Source organism: Diceros bicornis, chromosome 15 (genome assembly GCF_020826845.1).
Source record: "Diceros bicornis minor isolate mBicDic1 chromosome 15, mDicBic1.mat.cur, whole genome shotgun sequence".
Taxonomy (NCBI): Eukaryota; Metazoa; Chordata; class Mammalia; order Perissodactyla; family Rhinocerotidae; genus Diceros; species Diceros bicornis.
In genome coordinates, this window is record NC_080754.1 from 38,674,173 (window position 1) to 38,696,281 (window position 22,109).

Here is a 22,109-nt window from a genome sequence, read left to right on the forward strand (position 1 = left end):
CAAGAAACAGAAGTAAAAAATACAGGCAGGCTTGATTGATCTTAATAGATTACTGATGTTGCACTCTTTGTGGCGCAGTTTGCTGCTCACATTTCTGATCTGAAATTCCTATTTTTCCATGGCTTAAGTAACTTATTAAAAAATCTAAGGTAATTTTCCTTATGAATGTGATTCCTGTCCTAGAATTTTCAGTCTGACCAAGAAATAAAACAAACAGGAGCAGGTGCCATGCACAGTGAGTGATTTGCCTGCTGAGAGATGCTCATGAGGATGTCTGAATCAGTGGTTCTCAAACCAGGGCGATTTTCCACCCCCTCCCCCCCAGGGGGTATCTGGCAATGTCTGGAGACATTTCTGATTATCATGCCTGAGGAGGAGGTGCTGCTGGCATCTAGTGGGTAGAGGCTAGGGATGCTGCTAAACTTCCTACAGTACATGGGACAGCCCCTTACAACAAGGAATTATCTGGTCCAAAATGGCAATAGTGCTGAAGTTGAGAACCCTGTCATAAATACGTGTAGAAGATATGGTATGGCCTGACTGATAAATCGACGACATTAGGAAAAACTCAAGATGGTGCCCACAATTGTGGCTACTGTCTTTGGGTTTTTCAGGTTTTCTTCTCCTAGATTTCTATTTTTAAATCATTTTAGACTTACAGACTGGGTAATTTTCATCTCTCCCTCTATTTCCTTAGCACTTGATACATGGGAGGCTTTGCTAAATGTTGAGTGAAGTGAAAGAGAATGGGGAAGGAGACACATTAGGATCAGATCCATTTAGGTTTCACTCCCGTGTAAACTGTGTGAAACACTTGGGGGCTCAGAGCAGAGGGGAAGATTTGGGGATAAGCTTCTTGGTTTCCTAGAAACATCCAGGAGTCACCCCCCGCACCTCCTTGTGGCTTTGCTTCTGTGTGGCGTGGGTGCCTAGTGCCAGTAGAGCTGGTGTCAGGGAGAAAGAGCATCTCCAGCTTAGGCCACTGAGGAGCTTTGATCCTGACAGAGATCACTTCACACCCCACACTGCACTCCAGACATTGAGGGTCGCCACAATGATCCTACAGGCTATTACCTATTAAATATGTGTATGTATTCTGACTAAAACATAGAAACCTAAAAAGTTAATGTCTTCCCTAATTCTGATAATAAATTGGTGTATATTCCTCCATTTTATAAATGTATATATTAACATATATATTAACATATAATTATTAAAGATAAAAAGTGGAAATATAATTTTGTAGTATATTATACTACTTTACAGCATGTTTTTACCATACTACATCGTGGACATTCTTTATTCTACTATGAGAGGTAAAGCATTTAAAGTTGTCTGTAAAATAAGGATTATAGTATCCACGCACCTACTTCAGAGGCATTAGAAAGACTCAAATATAAAGTAAGATTTGTCAAGTGTGTTGAGTTTCTTAGATGAAAATGTTAATGGTACATGATGTTATGTACCATGCTCTATTATTAATTGATTATAACAGTGTTGAATGATTCTATTACTAGTGTCTTTTGAGATGTTATTAAAATATTTTTAAAAACGTTCTGAGTCCTCAGAAAGAAACCCTTATGGCTATGTTAATGTGGTTTGTGTAATACTCTTAGATTTCAGGCGCCTTTTTTGTGTTCCCCACAGGCAAGTATGTGTATCAGCCTATGACCCCCGTGGAGCAGCTTCCCAGCACTGAGATTCCTGCGAAGCCTCGGGAACCCACAAACACCATTCAGATCTCAGTCTCACTCACCGAACACTTTATGAAATTTGCATCTGTCTTCCAGCCTCCCCTGCCCCCTGATTCTCCAAGGTACTGCATGATCTCAGACCTCTTTATTGACAACTATCAGGTTAAATGTATAAATGGGAAGATGTGTTATGTGCAGAAGCAGCCAGCACCACATTCCCACAAAATGAGCCCTGAGGGGGTCTCTGCACACGATGCCTTAATTTCAAAAGAGAGCAATACACCAAAAATAGGTCACTGCTCTTCTCCCTCAAGTTCTGAGGACTCTGGGATCAATGCGATCGGGGCTCACTATGTGGAATCATGTGATGAGGACACAGAAGAAGGGGCAGAACTGAGTTCAGAGGAAGATTACAGTCCAGAGAGCAGCTGGGAGCCGGACGAGTGCACCCTCCTCTCCCCCTCGCAGTCTGACCTGGAAGTGATTGAAACGATAGAAACCACCGTGTGAGTGTCCAGGCAGGAAGCGTGTCCTTGATCCACACGGAGCTTTTGTACTTCTGTCTGGTGGATCCTTTTTCCAGTGCAGTTGGTATTTCTACCCCTCTACCAACCAGAGCGACCAGTGGTCTGCTGATTAGCTTCACTCTTAAATTAGTCTTATAACGAAGACATTCTTTTTCTTATAAACGGTTTTCTTTTGTATCTTCACTTACTTTCTATGTAGCATCTGGTGTCATGAATTGTGACCCAGCCTTAATTTCACTGGGGACTTTGAAAGCGGTGAAGCAGTGATCACAGAGTATTGTGGATCAGTTGAGGAGCTACCCAGAGTGAACGAGACAGTATTTTCTAAGTAGCCAGTTCTTCACACAAGAGCCCTTGGCACTCCTTTTGGCATGCTGACAGGCCCCCCGCCCCTGCCAGTCTCATATGGCAATCAGCTCATGTGAGGGGAAAGAGTGTGCACTGGAAGATGCCATTCTCTCCCTTTCCCCTTCTCACCACCTGCATGGGTCCGGGCCAGTGTTGCCTCAGCTTACTTCTAGGAGGTTAGTGGAGGCCAGCTTGACCCCTAGTTATGGCCACTGTCTGCACAGCCCTTCATGACCTGGGGCTGAGTTAGGCCTTCATTTAAGAAGAGATGACATCTCACTTTAATGCTCAATGTAGCTTTAGCTGAGGACCTACACTCTGCAGGGTGCTGTGGGGATACAGAATGAATAAGACCTGACTCCCAACATGAAGGGACCCACAGTCTAACAGGGGAGATAACACATACAGGTAACGGTACCCAGATGCTCTGGGAACCGAGGGGGAGGTGAGAGGCACTTGGCTTTTAGCTGGGAACGTGTTGCAACATTTGAGCTGGCCTCCTGGGTGGGTTCCCCAACATTTCTCAGCTTTTCTTAATTGTTCTTCAAATCTGGGGCAAACTTTTAGGAAGTTATATAGGTATTATATTTAGGAGGCAGCCACATCTGACGTCTTAAGAAAAAAATCAATAATAGTTTTAGTTAGCATGGAAATGCTAAAGACAGCAGTCCTTTAGGGATTAGGAATGAATCTAATAGGTTTGATTAATTCTGCTTCATTTGGTTGTATGAAGCATTAGAATGGCTTAGGTGAGAAATGGATTAGAATTCAGTATGATGCATGGATTTTTTATGCAAATGCAAAAGCAGTTGAAATAGTTTGCTGCTAAGTCAGGAGAAAATATTTTGTGTAATATACATTCACTTTTACTACAGTAATATTCACGGTCTGTTGTACATGTTCTCTTTTCTCACACACACAAAATAGTGAAGAGGTCTTTCTTATTTAGCTCTCTTCAGAATTCTACTCCTAATCTCCATTTATACCAGGTGTTCTTGTGTGAGTTGGTTATCTGCCATTTTTCCAAATCTACTCTCTGTGAGGCATAGTTAAGAATCCAGGAAGTTTAAAATATGGCCTAATGAAACTAGAACTATCAGAGTTGGAGATAGAGAAATATTTCTTAGATCCTAACTATTCGTGAGTGTGCTCTGTCAGCATTATGGCACACCTCTTTTATGTCATGTCAGTTTGTACTTTAAGACATAAGAAGAGGCCTGTTGTGTTCTTCCCTGAAGCCTCCATTTGACATCTTGCACCAATCACACCAGGCAAAATCTGCTTTCCTAGTTGTATGTGTAGTTCAAGTTATTGGCTAGAACACTTTGTTAGGTTTAGGTGCCCAAAACATCTGTAGGGTTTAGAAAGCAGAGTGTGTATATTCCTTTGAAAACAGTGTTAGTTAGAGCTTTCTCTGCTAGATGGGAATGCAGCCTAAAGTTCCCACTTACTGAAATGTAAAGACTCAACAAGTCAAGCCAGTAAGGTGGTGAGAGGAGCTCCAGGGACAGCAGGGCACAGGAGAGGGCAGGTGGAGGCAGGGGTGCAGAGAGGGGCTTCCCCAGCCAGCCCGGCCCGGCCCAGGTGGCTTAGGGACAGACATCTGATGAGCCCTGAGGTCCTCGGTGCCTCCCATGACTGAGTGGCCAGCTGAAGGCAGGCTTGGAAGCCAAACACCTGTGAGCCTGCAGTAGCCGTTGGGCCCTGTCTGCACCTACCCCGTGGGTGGGCACACTGCATCTCCTGGCTGGGCACATAGAAGGTCTTCTTTCTCTACACAGTTCCCATCAGTTCTCTACTCTGGGCCCACGTTCCTGTCCATTAGAATAATTAGAGTCAACCACCAGGTCTCTAAAGCCATGGAAATATGTGGTCACAGGCCAGGTTTCTGAAGCCGGCTGTTTCAGGGTTGGGCCCTTTATCAGTAGTATCTACAAGTTTTGCCTGGGTTCCTGTTTTTTAAACTCCTGAACTGCCATTCAGATTAGCCACGATTTTAATGGAATTTTTGGATTTAATAATGGTTGATAATCATTTTAAATATTTGCACAATCTGTTTATAATTAAAAACTCACTAAGCTTCACTTACTACTATCAATTTTATAGAATTGGAGATGTTCCATTGGATTCTAAATATCATATGCTCCTGGATCTCAAAATAGCCTTTTCTAAACAAGCACAAGCAAGAATTTCTTTGTCCTAGCACTGTTAATATTAATAATTCTCTGAAAATCATATACGATTGAACCAGAATTCTTTCTTTCTGCTTGCATTCCAAAAACAACTGATAAGGATATAAAAATGTGTAGTCTCAACTTAAAATCTAGGCCTATTCTGTTCTATATTATGTAAGAGAATTTCTCTGTAATCCTGATATTATACTGCTCATTTGTATAAGCGTATTTATAGGCACTTTAGAAAATGTTTAGACTGCAACATGTGTTATAGACACTGAACACAGTCATGTTAAATCGCCTTGGTTAATCTTGTACATGGAGAGAGAGGAGAGCTTTATGGTTCGGACCTGGTGGTGTGCTCACTGGGAGCAAAGGGCTGGGCTTTAGGGATGGAGAGCCTGCTTTCCTGGGCTCTGTGGAAACCTGGCACCATTCCCACTTTTTGAAAGTTGTTGTAAAAGCTGTTAGGTAGAAGATACAAAATAAGTGCGGTGTGGAATTCAGCTTTCTTACCTAACCAAGATTTATTTTAGAACTTTCAAGTTTCAAATATGCTCAGAACTGTTTTGAGAAATGACAAAGCAACTAAAATGCTTTTGTGTTTATGACTATTTGGTACATTAACAAATGAGGCTTTATAATCAAATCTAGGGTTTTTTTTCACCTTGTAATTTTCAAGATTTGAAATGAGAATTTGATGAAAACCCTGAAGAAAAACAGTTGCTTTCCTGGAAAGGGGAGACTTACAATTCGAGATACTACAGTACAGCACCACCAGAACCAGAGCAGAACTGCGCGGGGGTTGTCCTGGAGGCCCTTGTGGATTTGATGTGATTCTGTTTTGCGGCTGGTGGTTTTATTTCTTAACCTCCGCTTCCTGGCCTATTTGAAACATCACAGTTCTTTTGGGACTGATCGTAACAAACTCCTTTTATGCACATTCCTCTATTTGGGTAATAGGATGTAACCAGATAAGTCAGAAAGCTGTCAACATACCCAGATATGTTTGGCAGTATAAACACTACTAGGCAAGAAAAAAAGTACAAGATAAAATAATATTGATATAGTCAGCTCTTGATTATTCCATCTTGTTTGCAAAATTTTATTGACATGTTTTGGCTTTTTATATGAGGAAAACAAGATTTTCGCAGTTTTCTTTCCTATGCCCCTCTCCAGGGGGAGGTGTGAGCCGGAATTAAGAAGGCCAGTTGTATTTTAGGCTTTTCAGCAAGTCCTATGTGACTGTCTCTCTTCCTGTGGAGGAGGGGAAGGGAAGTGGGGTTCTACTCACTTCATCAGTGTTGTGAATTGTAGGGATGTCAGATTTCTCACATCCTAACATAAGTACAAGGGCACTTCTTGAAGTTAATTTTGGAATTATTTACCTTAAAAAAATTTTATGTCACTGCTCCCTTTCATTGTTACGGATAATTGAGAGTTGACTGTATTAGGAAAGGGCCATGTTTCTATTAGCGCTCGGAGTTCTTTTTTCTGTTAAGATTGAAGCAATGCTCTCTTCATAGTCTGAACAAGTCTGAAAGCAAATCATCAGTAGAGGTTTTAATACTGAGCTTCATATCATTGTGTTCATAGACACTTTCTAAGGCTGTTCATACCTTGCAATATTCACTTACTGTGCTGTTTTTAAAACCTGTCTATTTTAAAGTTTTAAGCACAATGTTGACTCTTCTGTAATTTCCTAAAATTATATTCTGTTTTCCTACAGACAGCTCAACTTTCCCTTGTGTATAATACTTTAGGAAAATACTACCTTGTAAAATAAATGTGATTTTTTTTCTTTTGTACCAGCACAAATCTGATATTTTGGAGTTTGGAGTCTTCTCTCCCCCCACCCCCCTTTGGAGAGGTTCTTTTTGTCTGATTTAAATAACACAATGTGAGCTAAACAAAAACAAAAACCCACATTTGCACAATGTGAAACATTTATATCGAGTGCTTACTTTATGCCAGGAGATAAGCAGTATACTTCATTATCCCATTTAAACTTTACAAAAACTTTATGAAGTGCAGGTAAATATTATTATCCATAATACACACTCATGGTCACCGCTCATAACTCCCAGAACCATTTATAAGAACGTTTTTGTTGGCTACGTTAGGTTTATACAAATAAAACTTACATGTCCCCACAAACAGTATTTATTTCACACAAAGCTACAAGCTTTGCATTCTGTTCATAGATGCCATGTAAGACAGTTCTAACCGCAGGTCTTGGGGTGCAGTCACATGGTCCCCAGGCCCAGGGCCCAAGCCTCAGCATGGCAGATCCAGGAGCTCGGTTTTGTAATTCAGCACACCCAGCAAAGAACAGCTTCTGGGGTGGCTTTTATTGAGTAACCTCCCTAGGGACTGCTAAATAAATTCATTTATCAGTAATAGTAATGATGTCATTGTTAATATTATTAATAATTATAGCTCAATAGCTACCTTACTGCTTTCTACGAGTGATCCTCACAGCAGCTCTCTGAGGGAGATTTCAGCATCCCCATTTCACAGATCAGGAAAAGAGCTCCAGAGGTGAACATTTTTGCCCAGAGTGGCACAGCTTGTAAGTACTGGGAGTCAGGAGTTGAGCCCGGTCCCTTTGGCTCTAGGGCTCATGCTCGGGGCCCTTTGCCTGCGTTGCTCACTCTTGTAGCCCCTTCCCACTCTCCCTGACTTGGAGGCTGAGTCAGGCGGTTGCTTAGTGAGCCTGGGAGGAGAGCAGAAGGTGTTCATTCCTGTCCTGAACCCAGCGAACACCTTCCCACAGGCTGGTGGCTCATTCCCCACCCAGTGTGGCTGCTCTCCAGGCAGTGTTAGAAAAACACCAACGGGCTTCCTTCCTCTCTCCCCTTTTCTGTGTTCCACACAGACCTCCCCCCAAAATACACACACCCCATCCTTCTGTGAATACCTCAGTGCTTTGATTAGGCCGTTGCTTCTTCTGTTTAATCACATCTTGACTAGCATCCTAGGCTAGCTCTGTCTGTCTTCACAAAAGATAACTTTTAAAGTGATTTCTGCAGACAGCTAATCTCATCTACTGTGTGTGCATTCTACTAATTTAACTACATAGTTGTATTGCCAAGTTCTAGAAGGCATCTCATTGCAGCCTCTTACAAATGCTGACTACACACACTTGATTCCACAATAAACCGTAATTTAGCATCTCGTCCTCACTACAGTTCCATCACTGGGAGCTGCTAATGCCTTTACTGCTTGGTGTGCCACCAGTTCTGTGTGGAATGAAGTGGGAAAGACAGGACCTCAGGACTCAGGCTCGCCTCAGTCGGGCTCAAGAGGGGTGATTAGGGGTCAGACAGAACTCTTCAGGAACCAGGCAGAAAAGGGAATTTGATGGAAATACAAGTGAAAAGCCAGGCAAAGTAAATACGCCTAGATATTAATGGTATTTTTCTGTTTTTCGAATTTTCCTAGTTTTCTAAAATGAATTGATACTACTTTTATAATCAGAAACAAACCCAATAAGCTATTTTGAGGAGGATGAGTTGCAGGGCAGCGAGTGCAGGTGGGGACTGACTTTGCTGAATGTGTGGGATGGAGGTGGAGAGCCCATGAGGCCGGGCAGTGGCTCACTGCTCATGCGCCTGCTGGACAAGACTGAGGGCAGGCTTGGGGAGTGTGTGTCCTGGGACTAACCGGCCTCCACGGAGGAGTGACCCCATTCCGGGCCTCCAGCCACGCTGGAAAGTTCTTGACCTGGTGGGTTGGAGGGAGGAGAGGATTTGTTTCTTACTTTCTCAGTCCCCAGCCTGAAGCTCTGCATGTGCATTTGGAGGTGGGAGATGAGAAAGCTTGGGCTCTGCTGGGACATCTTAGAGATTGATGATTTATCCCGAGAGAGAGATCTGGAGCGTCACTGAAGATGATGGCAGCGCAGCATCGCGGATCAGCAAAGCACCGCAGCGTCTGAGGGGGTACTCACCAAGCGTTTCCCTAGCTCTCAGCTTATCTGCTGTGCCCAGCAACTCTGCGTGGTAGGCAGGGTGGGATAACTTCGTGGGTTGATGGCTGAAGCAACCAAGAGCTAAGTCAGCTCTAAAGGTAGGTCAGTCAGTCACACCCAGCAGGTAAGTAGCAGGGCGGAGCTCCAAACCTCTGCTGACTCCAAATCCAGCTGCTGTTACTCCCTCACTTCCTGAGTCTGAGCAGTCAGCCTCTGCCCTGCTCTGCTCAGGCCTGTTCCCACTCCTCTCGCCTGTCTCCTCCCGGCACCCGAGGGAGGCCATCCCTTGCACACCCAGGCCCACCCCCGACTGAGACCGGCCATGGCTCTAGGTGGAGCATCGAGGAGCCACAGCTCAGCCCTCTGGGCATCGCCTGATGTTGCTCTTGTCAGGTCACTCTGGCTCTGTGCCCAGCTTGGCTGGACCTGGACCTGGACCTGGACCTGGACCTGGGTCTGGGCCTGGCCAGAGACCCAGACAAGACCCAGGTGCTGCCTCGTGCTTGGGTGTGGCCCTAGATGTAAGAGCTCTCTAGGAATTGGCCTCAGATTTTAGCACTTTTGGTATCAGTTGCTTCTGCCTCCTCCCCTTCCCAGCCCGGTTGGGTGAGGCCTTTGATACCAACTGCTTCCTCAACTAAGGCCTGTCCTCAGTTATCACTCATTTTGGACTTGCCTCCTGGGGCCAGTCTACTGCAGGGGACTATGTGGACCCTGACTGTCTGATTACCCAGCCGTGAACATCTGATATCTGCCTTCACCAGCGCCCCATGCAGTAGACAAAGGGCTGTGTTTCTGCCCTCACGTTTAGATCTGCCTATGTGAACTGTGAGGCCAAAATTCACAAAGCAAATGTAGGCACACCCTTGTATCTGTAGGACCTGGAAAAGCCCTCACAGTCTGTCCGCAGCGCCACTCTAAGAGGCCACACAATCAGGCCAGCACCCCTTGGGAAGACCCAGGGTTGAGGGATGGTGCTGTGTCTGGAGGGTGGGCTCACTGAGGCCTGAGTGGAATTTGCATGTGGATCCACAGAGCCTGTTTTATCTGGGAATCTAAAATAATGAGAGGTGACTCTAGCATGACTTAGGGGCTGCACTGAGTATATGGGGGGGACACTGGGGATTTGGGTTTCCTGAGGAACCCAAGGCCCTAGATGAATGTGGGGCCCCACAGTGGGCGTCTCTGGACAGGTCACTGTGAGGTCAGCATAAGATTAGTGGGTCTAACTAGAATTCACTGGGGTCCTTTCAGATTATGGGGTCCCAAAGGGGTCAGTTCTGCCCCAAAGGATTTATTCTCACCTGATGATCAACATATCCAAGAGTTAGAGAGAGCCTGTGAATTCCTGAGGCTGCAGTGTATTCCCTGACTCAAACAGGAAATCGCCTGGGTCCCATGTTATGTCTGGTACAACCACTCAGGGAATAATGGGATCATGGAGAGGTCAGCAATGGGGAGGATGAAAGAGGGAGCTGACTGGAAATCAGCATCTGCGGTGGAGGGGAGGGTGGATTGTGGGAGTGTTTGGATGATGCGCCAGCTCATTCTTCTAGAGAGAGAAGAGGCCGGGTTGGGCAAAGCATGAGGTCCTTGAGTTTGCTGGGGACTGGGACATGGCCTCCTAAGAGTATTAGGACCAAATCCTGACCTTTGAGATGGATGTAGTGCAGACCTCTGAGGGAAAAGATGTCAGGTAGGAGCGGGGGCTGCCGGCTGCACTCAGTTGTGGAGAAGTGCCCTGCTGTGAGGCTGAGGCCCAGCCCCACCAGCAGCTTCACAGCAGACCCCGCCAGCCTCCTGAGCCAGCTGCCCCCTGGGTGGGGCAGGAGGCAGACCTCGGGGCCTGTGCACCAAGAGCCAAGCTCGGGAAGGGACTGTGCAGGGGGTGGTGTGCACCAACTCCTGTCCTATCTATCCCATCGCCCCCAGGAGCTGTCGACATTCATTCATTCATGCAGGTGGGCATATATTTTAAAAAGTGTTCATTACACCTACCCTTTGACCTTGCCAAATCATTCCTAAAATTTATACCCAACAGAAATGCATACTTATGTTCACCAAAACATGGTAATAAGCCAGCACTGGGAATGACCCAAATGCCCATTAACGATAGAATGGATTAATTATAGTATATTCATGCAATGGAATACTATTCAGCAATGAGAACAAATAACATGGATAAATCTCACAAACGTTTAACTGGAGTGAAAGAAGCTACTCCCCAAAGAGTACGTAATGTACTTTATTTATATGAAGTTCAAACCAAGCAAAGCTCCTGTGCTGGTGGAAGTCAGGATAGTGGTTAACCTGGGGGCGTGAAGAACAGAGAATTCAGGGGACCTTTGGGTGCTGGTCATTTCTATTTGCTTGATCTGGGTGCTGGTTATATAGGTGTGTTTACTTTGTGACTTAATCCAGCTGTACACATGGTTTGTGAGCATTTCTGTCTATAAAAAGTTTACTTAAAAAAAAATAGTGACTGTAAAGTAAAGATGGTGATACCTGTTCCTTTTTAAGTCCTGTGCTATGGAGGTCACAGGGGTGGACAGAACACAATCCTGCCCTCAGGAGTGATGGAGACAGACGGGAAAACACCCAAGCGTGGAAACAGGGTGAGTCAAACTGCTGCTTTCCTCTGGGAGCTGGGGAGGCTTCCCAGAGGATTAGGGTGTGGAAGGCCTGGTGGCAGAAAGATGGCCACGGACACCCCAGAGAGGAGAGGCCGCTGGGATGAACCTCTGATGAGCCAGGGCCGCCCTCTGGGAGCGCAGCTGTGCTCAGACTCCCTGGGGGCCTGGAGTTGGCCCTGGGCTGCCCAGAGGACAACATACCAGGAGGCCTTCCCTGCATCTCTGGGCTTGTCACAGGCATCTGATCCTGGAGATGCACCTTTGGGAAACCATTTTCAGCAGGCAGAGCTGAGTGGAAACACTGCTTCTAAAAGGATCTCCAGAGCTCTGAATTATTTATTGACTACAACATTCATCATTAATGAAGCCCCCCCCCCCCCCCGGCTTTCCTCTCCACAAACACCTCCCACCGAGGTAGGCTCTGGTTGGTAATCTGTTCCCTTTCCCCTTGTAAATCATCTTCCCACACGTCACTCGGACCTTTGCTGTGTAGATGGAGCAGATCGCTTTCATCATCTTTAGTTTTCAGAGGAGCAAACAGCCCTCCTCAGCTCACAAGTGGGTCTGTGCCTAGAGCCCGGGCTCCTGATTGGCAGCCCAGGGCTCTTTCCACCAGTCCCTTCTGCCTCTTGGAGAACTGGGTGAGACGCTGTCCCCCTGATGGCAGGAGGGAGGGGCAATGCAGAGTGAAGGGGGGCGGCCTTCAGCTAGAGCTGGGAGCTGAGAGGAACTGTTTTCAGGTGGGACATAGACCCTCCATTTAAACCTTTACTGGTTACCAGGTAACCTTTGTTTCAAAGGAGAAACAAAACTGTGACGCACACTGCTGTGTTTGCCAACCAGACTCCTCTCCCCTCTCCCATCAATCAGGGCCCTGATTTCCTTTCAGAGGCTCATCTCTCCCTCGGCAGCATGGGAGGAGACCGTTCAGACCAGGTAACTGCCCTCCCCAAATGGTAGCTGATGGGTCTCTGGACTCCCCCTCCCCCAGATCTTGCCTCTTATCAGCTGTCACAGCCAAGGGGTGAGCACGTGACCTAGAAAAACAGCTGGAGTGGGGCGCTCAGAGCTGCCTGCTGTAGCCTGCTCCTCGATCCGGGGAGCTCCCCCCATTCCCCTCAATGAACTCCACAGCAGTGTCAGCAGAACCACTGCTGTTGCTGAGTCTAGAAAGTTCCAGATAAGTCTTTGCCCCTGAGGAACTGCTTTGAAGCGGGTCTGGAGATTACTGCAGAGTAGAACGTGTGCTAAGTGCCAGGAGAGGGGACAGGGACAGTGGCTTCCAGATGGCAGGGATGGGGGCTCAGCTCAGGCCTGCCACAGCCCAAGTGCTGCCCAGCACTCACCTACCCTCAGGTGAGACAAGAGGGCTCTCCAAATCCACTCCATATCCTTAGGAAGGCACGACCTGAATATGAAGATGCTGTATTCAATGGTGCTGTGACTCCAATGACAAGTTAAAGAACTCTTGGGGACCGACAAAATAGGACACTGGCTGGAGTTGGTGTTTACTGGCCCTGATTTGAACAGGGGTCTGACACTCAGTAAGCTGCCCTGGCTCTTTAGACTATGGAATGAAGAAGGGAAATCACCAGGTTTTGCTTTGAGAATATCAAGCTCCTTTGGCCTTAATTTTAGGCTCCTTAAGAAACCTTCTGATATGTGATTTGGAGAGGTAGCATCACTGGGTCTGGAATTACAGTTCTGAGTTCAAATCCCCACTCTGTCACTTCTTGAGAATGTTGCCTTGGTTAAATTGTTTATCATATCTGAGCCTCAGCTTTCTCTTCTGTAAAATGGGGTTGCAACCGGCATCCAGTGATCACTTAATGCTCACCCACTTCCCCTAATTTGACCTGCTCACCCGTCCATCAGGAGGCAGCAGCCTGTGCCGCCAGGTCTTGGAGGAATTACATAATAAAAGCAGAAATAAACAATAAAAGACAACATAAAACAACATTTCGGGGGCATTTGCTATGTGCCTGCACAGAGCTAAATGTTTACAAGTATTGTCTCATTTAGTCTTTACAATGGCTTTATTTTATAAGAAATTGAAGCTTAGAGACGTTAAGTAACTTGCTCAGGATCACAGCTAGTATGTGGCAGAAGCAGGATCTACTTTCTATTACAAGTCAATGTATTTGCATCCAGTTTACACGTCTATTTCCTGTGGGCTTGGTTAGCGTAAGCCGGTCCACGAGAGTCTGGTCATCCCTGAGTTAACTGATGGGATGGAGCACCTCTGCCTGTGACGTGGAAACCTCGTCTCTGCGTGTGGTGACCTCCTGTGCTTGTTGGCTCAATGACTTTCAAAGTCCCAGGGCCAAGAAACGTAAAAATACTGCTCTGGCAGCCTCGTCCCTGTCATCGGAGCACTTGGGTGGTTGGGCTGCTCTGAATGGAGCCTGCGAGGGAGCTGCCGATTTGAATAAAGGTAGGGTTGCCACAATCAGGGTCCTTGACTTTGAGCTACTAAAACTGAATCGTGGCAGCAAGGGTTCTAAATGCCCTTTTGACTTGATAGACTGAGAGCTAGACAGTCCGCCAGCAGGCCTGCAGAACTTCATCACAGAGGCATTTATTGTTTGTTAGAAAGGGAAAATCTGACATTCAAATGGGTTTTAACATGAACACATCAAAAGGGGATGTGGGGCCAGCCCTGAAGGTCCTTCGCTCCCGGCAATGCAGGTTTCGGTTACACTGCAGCCTGGCCAACCACTGCGCCCTGTTCCAACAGCAGAGGAGTTGAAGTCCCTTCATGTTACCCACCAGCTGGAGGAGACGGGGTACGACAGCCTCCGGAATGCCATCTGTGTGAGCTCCGCCTGTTCTCTCGGCTTCAGGGGAAACAGGAAAATGTCCCAACAGGCAAAGCGCATTTTGTTAAAAAGCTATACGGAGGTATGTGACATTCCTGCCCTTAATGAGCAAAACAAAATCAACCAGTCTGGTGAAGTGATGTGGCGGCAACACCATGGAGGAGACAGGGAGTCTCCTTGGGGAAGGGCGGGCGTGGAGAAAGGCCGGACACAGAAGTCCACCTGGGAGCCTCTGCTCAGAGTGTGGGGGGCAGTGGGGGCCAAGCCAGTTGCCTTGGATCATCTCTGGTCTCCAGGGCCAGGCCCCAGAGAGGCTTCAGTCCTCAGTCACAGGCGGGGGGATGAGCTGCAGCTGGAAGTTCTCCTTCTGGAAGATGCTGTTGAAAGCTGGGCCACTCTGGGAGCTGCTGAACGGCCGGTAGCTCTCGCTGCTGCGATTCTGGGAGAGTTCCGTAAGGAGAGCCAGCTGCAAAGGGGGGACACACATTAACCAAGGCTTGCGGGGGCAGAGGTCAGTGTGGGTGGCATGGGAGGGGGATGTGGAGCAGAGGCAGAGGAGCCTGAATTCCTCGGCCTCGAATACATGAGGGACGGTGCTGCCTGCAGGGAGAGAATAAAAACTGGCTTAGGATCCCAGGTCTGCATCTCACAGACAAGTAGGGTGACTTTGGGCAAGTTAACTTCATCTTTTAGGGCCCAAATTTCCTCCTTTAATAATGATGAGATTAGACTGGGTAAGGCTGTGGGCACATCAAACTGTGATGCTCTCCAACAAAAGAAAGCTGTCTGACCCTGACCCTCCTGTGCCCTGAGTGCTCCTTTTCCCGCTGGTGTGTGACCCTGTGGCCTCCTCTCCCTCCCTGTGGCCACGCCCTGAGCTGAGCTTCTCCACTCGCTGCTCATCTCATTCCACACTCTCCCTCTCAGTGAGTTCTCCTCGGGGTGAGTAACCTGGAATTATGATCACTGGCTCTGACCTCTGTCGTTGTGTCACCTAGACAGCTCCAAATGGATGCCCAGCTGCCACTTCAAACTCAGGGGCTCTGAGGGAAACTCAGAGACTCTACCTTCTCCTCTAGGAGTCTTCCCTGCTCCCAGCTTCCCTATTTCCACCAACGACCCCAGCAAAACCCTCAATCTGTGCAGGGCTCAGTTCTGAAGACCCGCCAAGGAGAGAGAGTGGCAGGAGGAAAGGTTAATGCCAGCCCATTGGGCAACCAGGCTCTGCCATTCAGAGGGGCCAACCCTTCTACCTCAGAGAGGCTTTCTGCAGAAGCAGGAGCCTGATGGCCTGGCCCTCGAGATGCCCTTGAAGGTCAGAGAAGAGAGAATTCCACCCGGAGAGGGCAGTGTGAGGAGTGAGCCCCAAACATGGCAGGGCGGGTCTGTCTGTGTTGGGCTCTGGGCCCGAAGCCCGCGGGTACTTCTCACAGCCCCAGGTAACTATCTGTAGTGAGTGCCCTTCAGGGGCCAGGTGCTATGCCAGGTCCTTTATATGTCTGTTGTTTCTAATCCTCCATGACAATCCTCTGGGTAAAAAACCCAGAGCCCTGAGAAGTTAAGTAACTTGCCTCAAGTCACCCAGCGGTGGTGGTGTGGGACTCTAACTCAGGTCCACGCGGTGACTTCTGCTCAGCCGAGCTGCCTACGCTTCTGCCTTTCCTGGAGATAACTTGTCTGTTGCCTGTTCCCCACCCACCTACTCTGCCAGGAAGTCTGTCTTCTAGCTTTTCTCCGACCTCTGGCAAGGGGCTCTTTCCTCATGCAGGCAATAAGGGCACAAGGCTCACGTGCGTCTGTTTGTCACTTCTGTTGAAAACTCCCTACCAGTGGCTGTGGTAATTGGGGAGACATCTGAAGCCCCCTAAGTTCAAAGTGCCAATTTATCTAAAATCATGCAGCCCTAGCTCCTGGCTCAGAGACACGTCTGTGGTCCAACTCATAACACTGGCTCAGAGGCTCCGACTGAAAGTTACTCAGCTGGCCAAGGACACAGGAGGTACACTCGCTCAAGCAGTCCTGCCAGGGACTTCCACTGCCGCCCAAGCAGGCTACAGGGAGACGGCCCTTGCTCTGCTCGAGCCCACCTCGTGCCACTGCCTGTCTCCTGTAACCCTCTTAGCGGCCCATCGGCCAGTGAAGTTCTCCACGAGAATGATTACTGCAATGCCATGAACAGAACCAACAATAGACGCCACAGAAACTCCAAGTTCTTTCACATTGGACCCTGTGAGGTAGAAAGATCAACCCCCAAAAATATTTTCTATTTCCTAAGAAAAGAGAGGTTTTTGTGTTCTACTTCTGTAACTTAGTGATCTGGAAATCGATGAGTCCTGAATAAGGGCTCAACAGTGTGAAGCAGCAGAACTTCCTCAGAAGGCCCAGAAACCCAACTCCTGGGGCAGAGCTTGGCTGAGGCTGGGAAGGGATGGAGCGGATGCCAGTTCAGTAAAGCTGCCAGACCACATTCAGGAGAGCCCTGGAGACGTCTCCTGGCATACAAACCTCTGCCTAGACCAGCTCTCCAAGGAAACACCAGTTTTCCTCTGGCTGCCAAGAAACCTAGCTGGTGTTTGCCTAAGAATGGAGAGTGGGAGAAGGGGGCCCAGGCACAGAAGCAGAGCACGAAGTGTCTGCGCAAGCTCAAGCTAAGCTCCGGGAGCACACCCGGCCCGGCTGGGATGTAGGTATGGCTTGGGGAGTGGAAGAGGTTTGGACTCCACCTTCAAGTGATGGAGAGCCAGGAAAGTGTTTTAAGCAAGCGGCTAACATGACATTTGGGTCTGGAGAGGGTACCCAGGCAGCAGCACGGAGAAGGGACAGAAGACCTGCAGTGGCCTCTGTGAGTTGGAGGGAAGGGGAGAAATACACAGGAGAGGTAGAGAAGATGCCTACAGGATCTCCCCAGTGAGTGGATGGAATGGGAGGGATGAGTCCAGGGTGCTGCTCTGGGTGACTGGATGAGAGGAGATGCCACCCGGAGACAGGCACCAGGCAAGGAAGAACAGGTCGAGCAAGTCAATGAGTACACTTCTGAAGAGCCTGTGGGGCACCCAGACCGGTATTGTGGCAGGACTGCTAGCAGCCCGCCAAATCTGTACTCTTCTTCTACACTTACAGGATAGCAAGAGTTTCAGCCCATGGCCTTTTGGAATAAAGACTAATTTTCCCAGTCTCCATTGCAGCTAGGTGTGGTCATGTGTCTAAGTTCTGGACAATGGAGGTAAGTGGAAGTGGTATATACAATTTTTAGGACTGTCTTTACAGGACTTATGGTCTTTCTCCTTCTCCTCCATCTTGCTAGCCAGAATGCAGATGTGATGCCTGGAGCTGAAGCAACTATGTTGAACCATGGGTATAAGCCATATGTTAAGGATGGCAGAGCCGCAGGATAGAAGGAATCTGGAGAGAGGTTCATGGAAGGTACCCTGTTGATGCCTGCATTTACAATTCTATCTTGGTTAAGCCATATAATCTATAATTTAGCATTTGCCTTTCATGGCCAAAACAAATTCAACCAATGCAGATGTCCAGCAGGGTCTGGGGCTCAGGGCAGAGCTGGCTGTCATCAGGATAAACAAAGGCCTCCCCGATGAGGGATTAGGCTTATGCCTGCTCTCTCTGGAGGAAGTACAAACACAGATGCCCTCCTGTGTCCTCACAGCACGTGGCAGGTAAGGGACAGATATCTTTCCACTTCCTCTGAGGGCTCCACGTGGCCACACCAGGGATGCCAGGGAACTTTATAGACTGAGGAGGGGCTGGAGTAAGGACTTGAGGACACTGTGTTTCCAAAACAGTAATTATAAATAGGGAAATAAAAATTTAGACAACCACGCAAACATTACCCTGGAACTTCCTCGGTAGAGATGGCAGAGCTGATCAAATGCTTGGATTTGCTGTGGATCCAGAACAGGTTCTGAGGGTGCCTGAGGAATCAAAAACGGTAAGGTTAATAACCCCCACGGGCAGCCCCTGTACTTGGCTAATGGTGAAACAGGACGTGGTGCTTCCTTCATCCCTCTGAAGAAAATCCCTGCTACCAGCAACTGGGGAGAGAGATTGTACTGAACGTGAATCAGAAATCAGCATGTCCCTCTACAGTCCCTTGGTGCCAGCCCCTACGTTGACCTCTCTGTAGACCTTTTCCCCAATGTGGTCTCTACATTTCCCATACTTACGAGCTTCCTATAGGGCTTCTTGATCCCTCTTTGCCTGTACGATGCAGAGCAATTTAGCTCCATCCAGCCTTGCATTCCCATATCCATCACTGAATACGGCCAGCAAAGATGCCCCTTCTTTGTGGTGGTAGTGGGAAATGTATTATAAATGAAAAATCACATCATTTCCCTGCCTCATCATAAAGCTGGTAGCCACCTATGGGGATGCAGTTTTAATCTACTGCTTTTTGAAAGAGGGGAAGTCTAACTTGCTTCTACAGTAGTCTGGTTTTGTTCCACATGTCACTGTGGTAGAACACGCCAATACTGTGGTTCTGCTCTCAGTGGATCTGATCCAACTCATAGCTAGAGAGAAGAAATGGGATCCTGGTGGAGGCGGCCACAGGCTTTGGAGTCAGAGGTGAATTGGAATGCCAGTTCTGACACTAACCTGCTGTGTGACCTTAGGTAAGTCACTTCTCTGAGCCTCAACTGCCTCACCTCTAAGTGAGAGAGGATAATGCTTCCCTATGAGGTTACTGAAAATTAAATTAGGTGAGATACATATTTAAAGTGTCTTTAACCTGCCTGGCACCCCCAATGGCTCAGTAGATGCCAGCTTTTATTACTACAATTTAGAGATACCCTTAGTTAGACGTTGATTTCAGAAGTGTTTCAATGATGAAAGATCTGGGTGTCGACCTGAGCACATACTTATGTGGGCTGAGGAAGGGCTGTGGGGTTGAAGGGAGCTGCAAAAGCTGGTCTGAAGACATGCTCTGTTTATAGGAAACTCCTTGCAAGAACAGCCACCAAAACAATGATAACAACAAATGCCTGTGTCCAGGATGTGGAAGAAGTTCAGGAACAGGGCAAGCAAGTGGATGAGCAGGGGAGACACAGAGCAAATAATACCACTACTAATAGTTACCATGTACTGAGCATTCCTATGTGCCAAGCCCTGTGCACTAAGTGTTTTCCATGGGTGAGCTCATGAAATCCTCGAAACCACTCTAGGAGAAAGGTACTGTCAGGTCTATTTCCCACCCCCAAGAAGGATTTGAACTTTGAAAAGCTTTAAGAGGTTATGTAAATTTGTCTTCCAGGAAGGACTTAGCTTCTTTTCCTCAAAATTTTCACCACTCTTAGGAAAAAAACCTACTAAGAGCTAAGAGAGAATGGAAACAAGCACTGCCCTTGAAGGAAACCGTGCTGGCCGAGCGTGAAGTTACTTCCCAGCTTCATCTGCTAACTAGAAGAAAAGGACCTGCTTTAAGAGCCAGAAAGCAGCTGTCAGTAAGGAGGTGGCTCACATCTCATGGGCTTCTGGAATCCCACGGTGGTGCCCCAAAGATAATGTCAAGGCTTCGGAGACCAGCCCAGGGCACAGCGCCTCAGTTCTTCCTGATGCTCTCAGTGATGTGGGGATGGCTCGAGGGGATTCCTGAGCAGGGCAGGAGGATCCCAAACAGCAGCCAGAAAGAGAAGAGGATGGACCCCCAGGGGCTCCACGTTTCATTCTGTTAGACTCGTGTCTCTGAGTCTGCCAGACACATGAAGGATCATTCTCTAATCTGACAATGTTTACACTTGCCCGGACACTTTTTAAAAAACATTTCTTCTCAATATAATTTGGAAGGAAAAACGATCATATTCTTGGAGAGAGAGTATGTGGAGTATCACACTCCCCACAGACACTAAGTAAGAGCCCCCGGGGAGTTCCAGGCTAGAGATGATCTGAAGGTTTGAGAAATACTTTTACAAACCTAGCTCAAACAATGCAAAAAGACAAAAAATATAATTACCTTCAAGAGACTTAACAATGGAAAACACGATCCTGCCACGTGATTTTCCTAACCCCTTTAGTACCACCGGCTAAACGGGGGAGCAGGGCGGGTTATGGACAAGGATGCTACATGCCTTTCACTGGCCACTCCAAACCTCAGCTGCGGGGCCACCACCCCCACAGTCCACAGGACAAGGGACCAGCCACCCTGCGCTCACTCCCTGGTTACTGTGGGATAGGCTTAACAAGGAGGGTTTAACAATGGAAACAAGTCGGGAATGGGCGAGGTAAGGTGGTGCTGGGGCAGTTAAAGCAGGTTAATTAAAAGGAAGGTTATAGGGGCCGGCCCCATGGCTTAGCGGTTGAGTGCACGTGCTCCCCTACTGGCAGCCTGGGTTCGGATCCTAGGTGCGCACCAACGCTCCGGCCATGCTGAGGCCACGTACCACATAGAGCAAATAGAAGGATGTGCAACTATGACATACAGCTATCTACTGGGGCTTTGGGGAAAAAAAAGGAGGAGGATTGGCAATAGATGTTAGCTCAGAGCCGGTCTTCCTCAGCAAAAAGAAGACGATTAGCATGGATGTTAGCTAAGGCCTGATCTTCCTCACAAAGGGGAAAAAAAAAAAGAAGGTTGTACAGGCCGAGTTAGCAAATGACAAAGCAGCAGAGCAAGAAAAGGCCTCTCCTTATAGACGTACTTCTGTAAAACAGCCCTTTGCCTTGAAGGGCTATTGTAAGAAAAAAACCTCATGAAATGTGCTATCGTACTTATTACGGAAATGTAGATGGTACAGGCCACTTGTGATGATCCACTGAAGAAATTCCCATCAGACCCTGCGATGAGAAAAACTGTGTTGGACGCAGGTACTAATTGTGTAGACTTGTTACTAATTGTGTTTTCTTTTTTGCTTTTCTCACTAGGGAACTCAGAACTAAGTGGTCGGCTACATTGAACTAGCAGCTGCGCAGGACTTGGTGCAAACATTTATGTGAGCTATTATAACCCAGTTGGATGTATTTTGGAAGCCAACTCACATCATTTTGGGAAAGTGAAGGTCATGTCAGATCATAAGTAGAAAATGCTACTGTTAAAAATAGAATCACACTTTCACCCCCAGGAAATACTACACAGCAGATGAGTCTCTTCTAGGTACAGATTAGCCCCTGGGAGTTTGCTCACTGAGGCAGAAAGTGCAGAAGTCTCAAATAATGGTCCAACCCATGTTTTCTGATCCAGCACGTCTCAATTTTTTTTTTTTTTGTGAGGAAGATCAGCCCTGAGCTAACATCCATGCCAATCCTCCTCTTTTTTTTGCTGAGGAAGACCGGCCCTGAGCTAACATCTATTGCCAATCCTCCTCCTTTCTTTTCCCTTTCTCTCCCCAAAGCCCCAGTAGATAGTTGTATGTCACAGTTGCACATCCTTCTAGTTGCTGTATGTGGGATGTGGCCTCAGCATGGCCGGAGAAGCGGTGCACACCCGGAATTAGAACCCGGGCCTCCAGTAGCGAAGCACGCGTCAAATTTTAATGTGCATTAGAATCCCTGAGAGGACTTGTTAAAATGCAGATTCTGGTTAGAAGGTCTGGAGTGGGGTCTGAGATTCTGCGTTTCTAACACAGTCCCAGGTGGTGCTGCAAATGCTGGTCCTCAGTCTGCACTTCGAGCAGCAAGGCGCTAATCTGCACTGCAGGACAGCTCAGGGCGGCCAGACCGTCAGTCCCCACTGAGTCCTAATAGTGACAGGACAGACTTTTTTCCTAAGGTGTCCCAAGTAGGTAGGTTGTTTTCAACATTCACTGAGTTCACATGCATCTTAGCAACCCTGGGGTATAATAAGAAAATTTAATAAGAAATGTTCCTGCCACATGATTTATTTTGAATCTTCTTGAATTGCAGTCCTACACTTATTTTACTAAATAAGTGAACAGGATTGTGTAAACTGAGGAAGAGACGGCTAGGAGACCTGCCCAATGTAAAATGAAAATT

At 47.4% G+C, this 22,109-nt stretch overlaps 2 protein-coding genes across 2 annotated transcripts in view; one reads left to right on the forward strand and one right to left on the reverse strand.

The window, feature by feature from the left end:
• Nucleotides 1–6,552, forward strand: part of C15H3orf70 (chromosome 15 C3orf70 homolog) — an 86,684-nt gene extending 80,132 nt beyond the window's left edge. Inside the window, exon 2 of the mRNA XM_058556180.1 lies at nucleotides 1,648–6,552. Coding sequence (XP_058412163.1) covers nucleotides 1,648–2,204 — 557 coding nt within the window. The 3' untranslated portion in view covers nucleotides 2,205–6,552. The remainder of the gene's footprint in view (nucleotides 1–1,647) is intronic.
• A 7,354-nt stretch (nucleotides 6,553–13,906) lies between these two features.
• VPS8 (VPS8 subunit of CORVET complex) overlaps nucleotides 13,907–22,109 on the reverse strand; it is a 257,252-nt gene continuing 249,049 nt past the window's right edge. The window contains exons 46-47 of the mRNA XM_058556181.1: nucleotides 18,017–18,097; nucleotides 13,907–14,634 (exon numbers count right to left, since the gene is read on the reverse strand). Of these exons, the coding sequence (XP_058412164.1) occupies nucleotides 14,485–14,634; nucleotides 18,017–18,097 (231 nt within the window). The 3' untranslated portion in view covers nucleotides 13,907–14,484. The remainder of the gene's footprint in view (nucleotides 14,635–18,016; nucleotides 18,098–22,109) is intronic.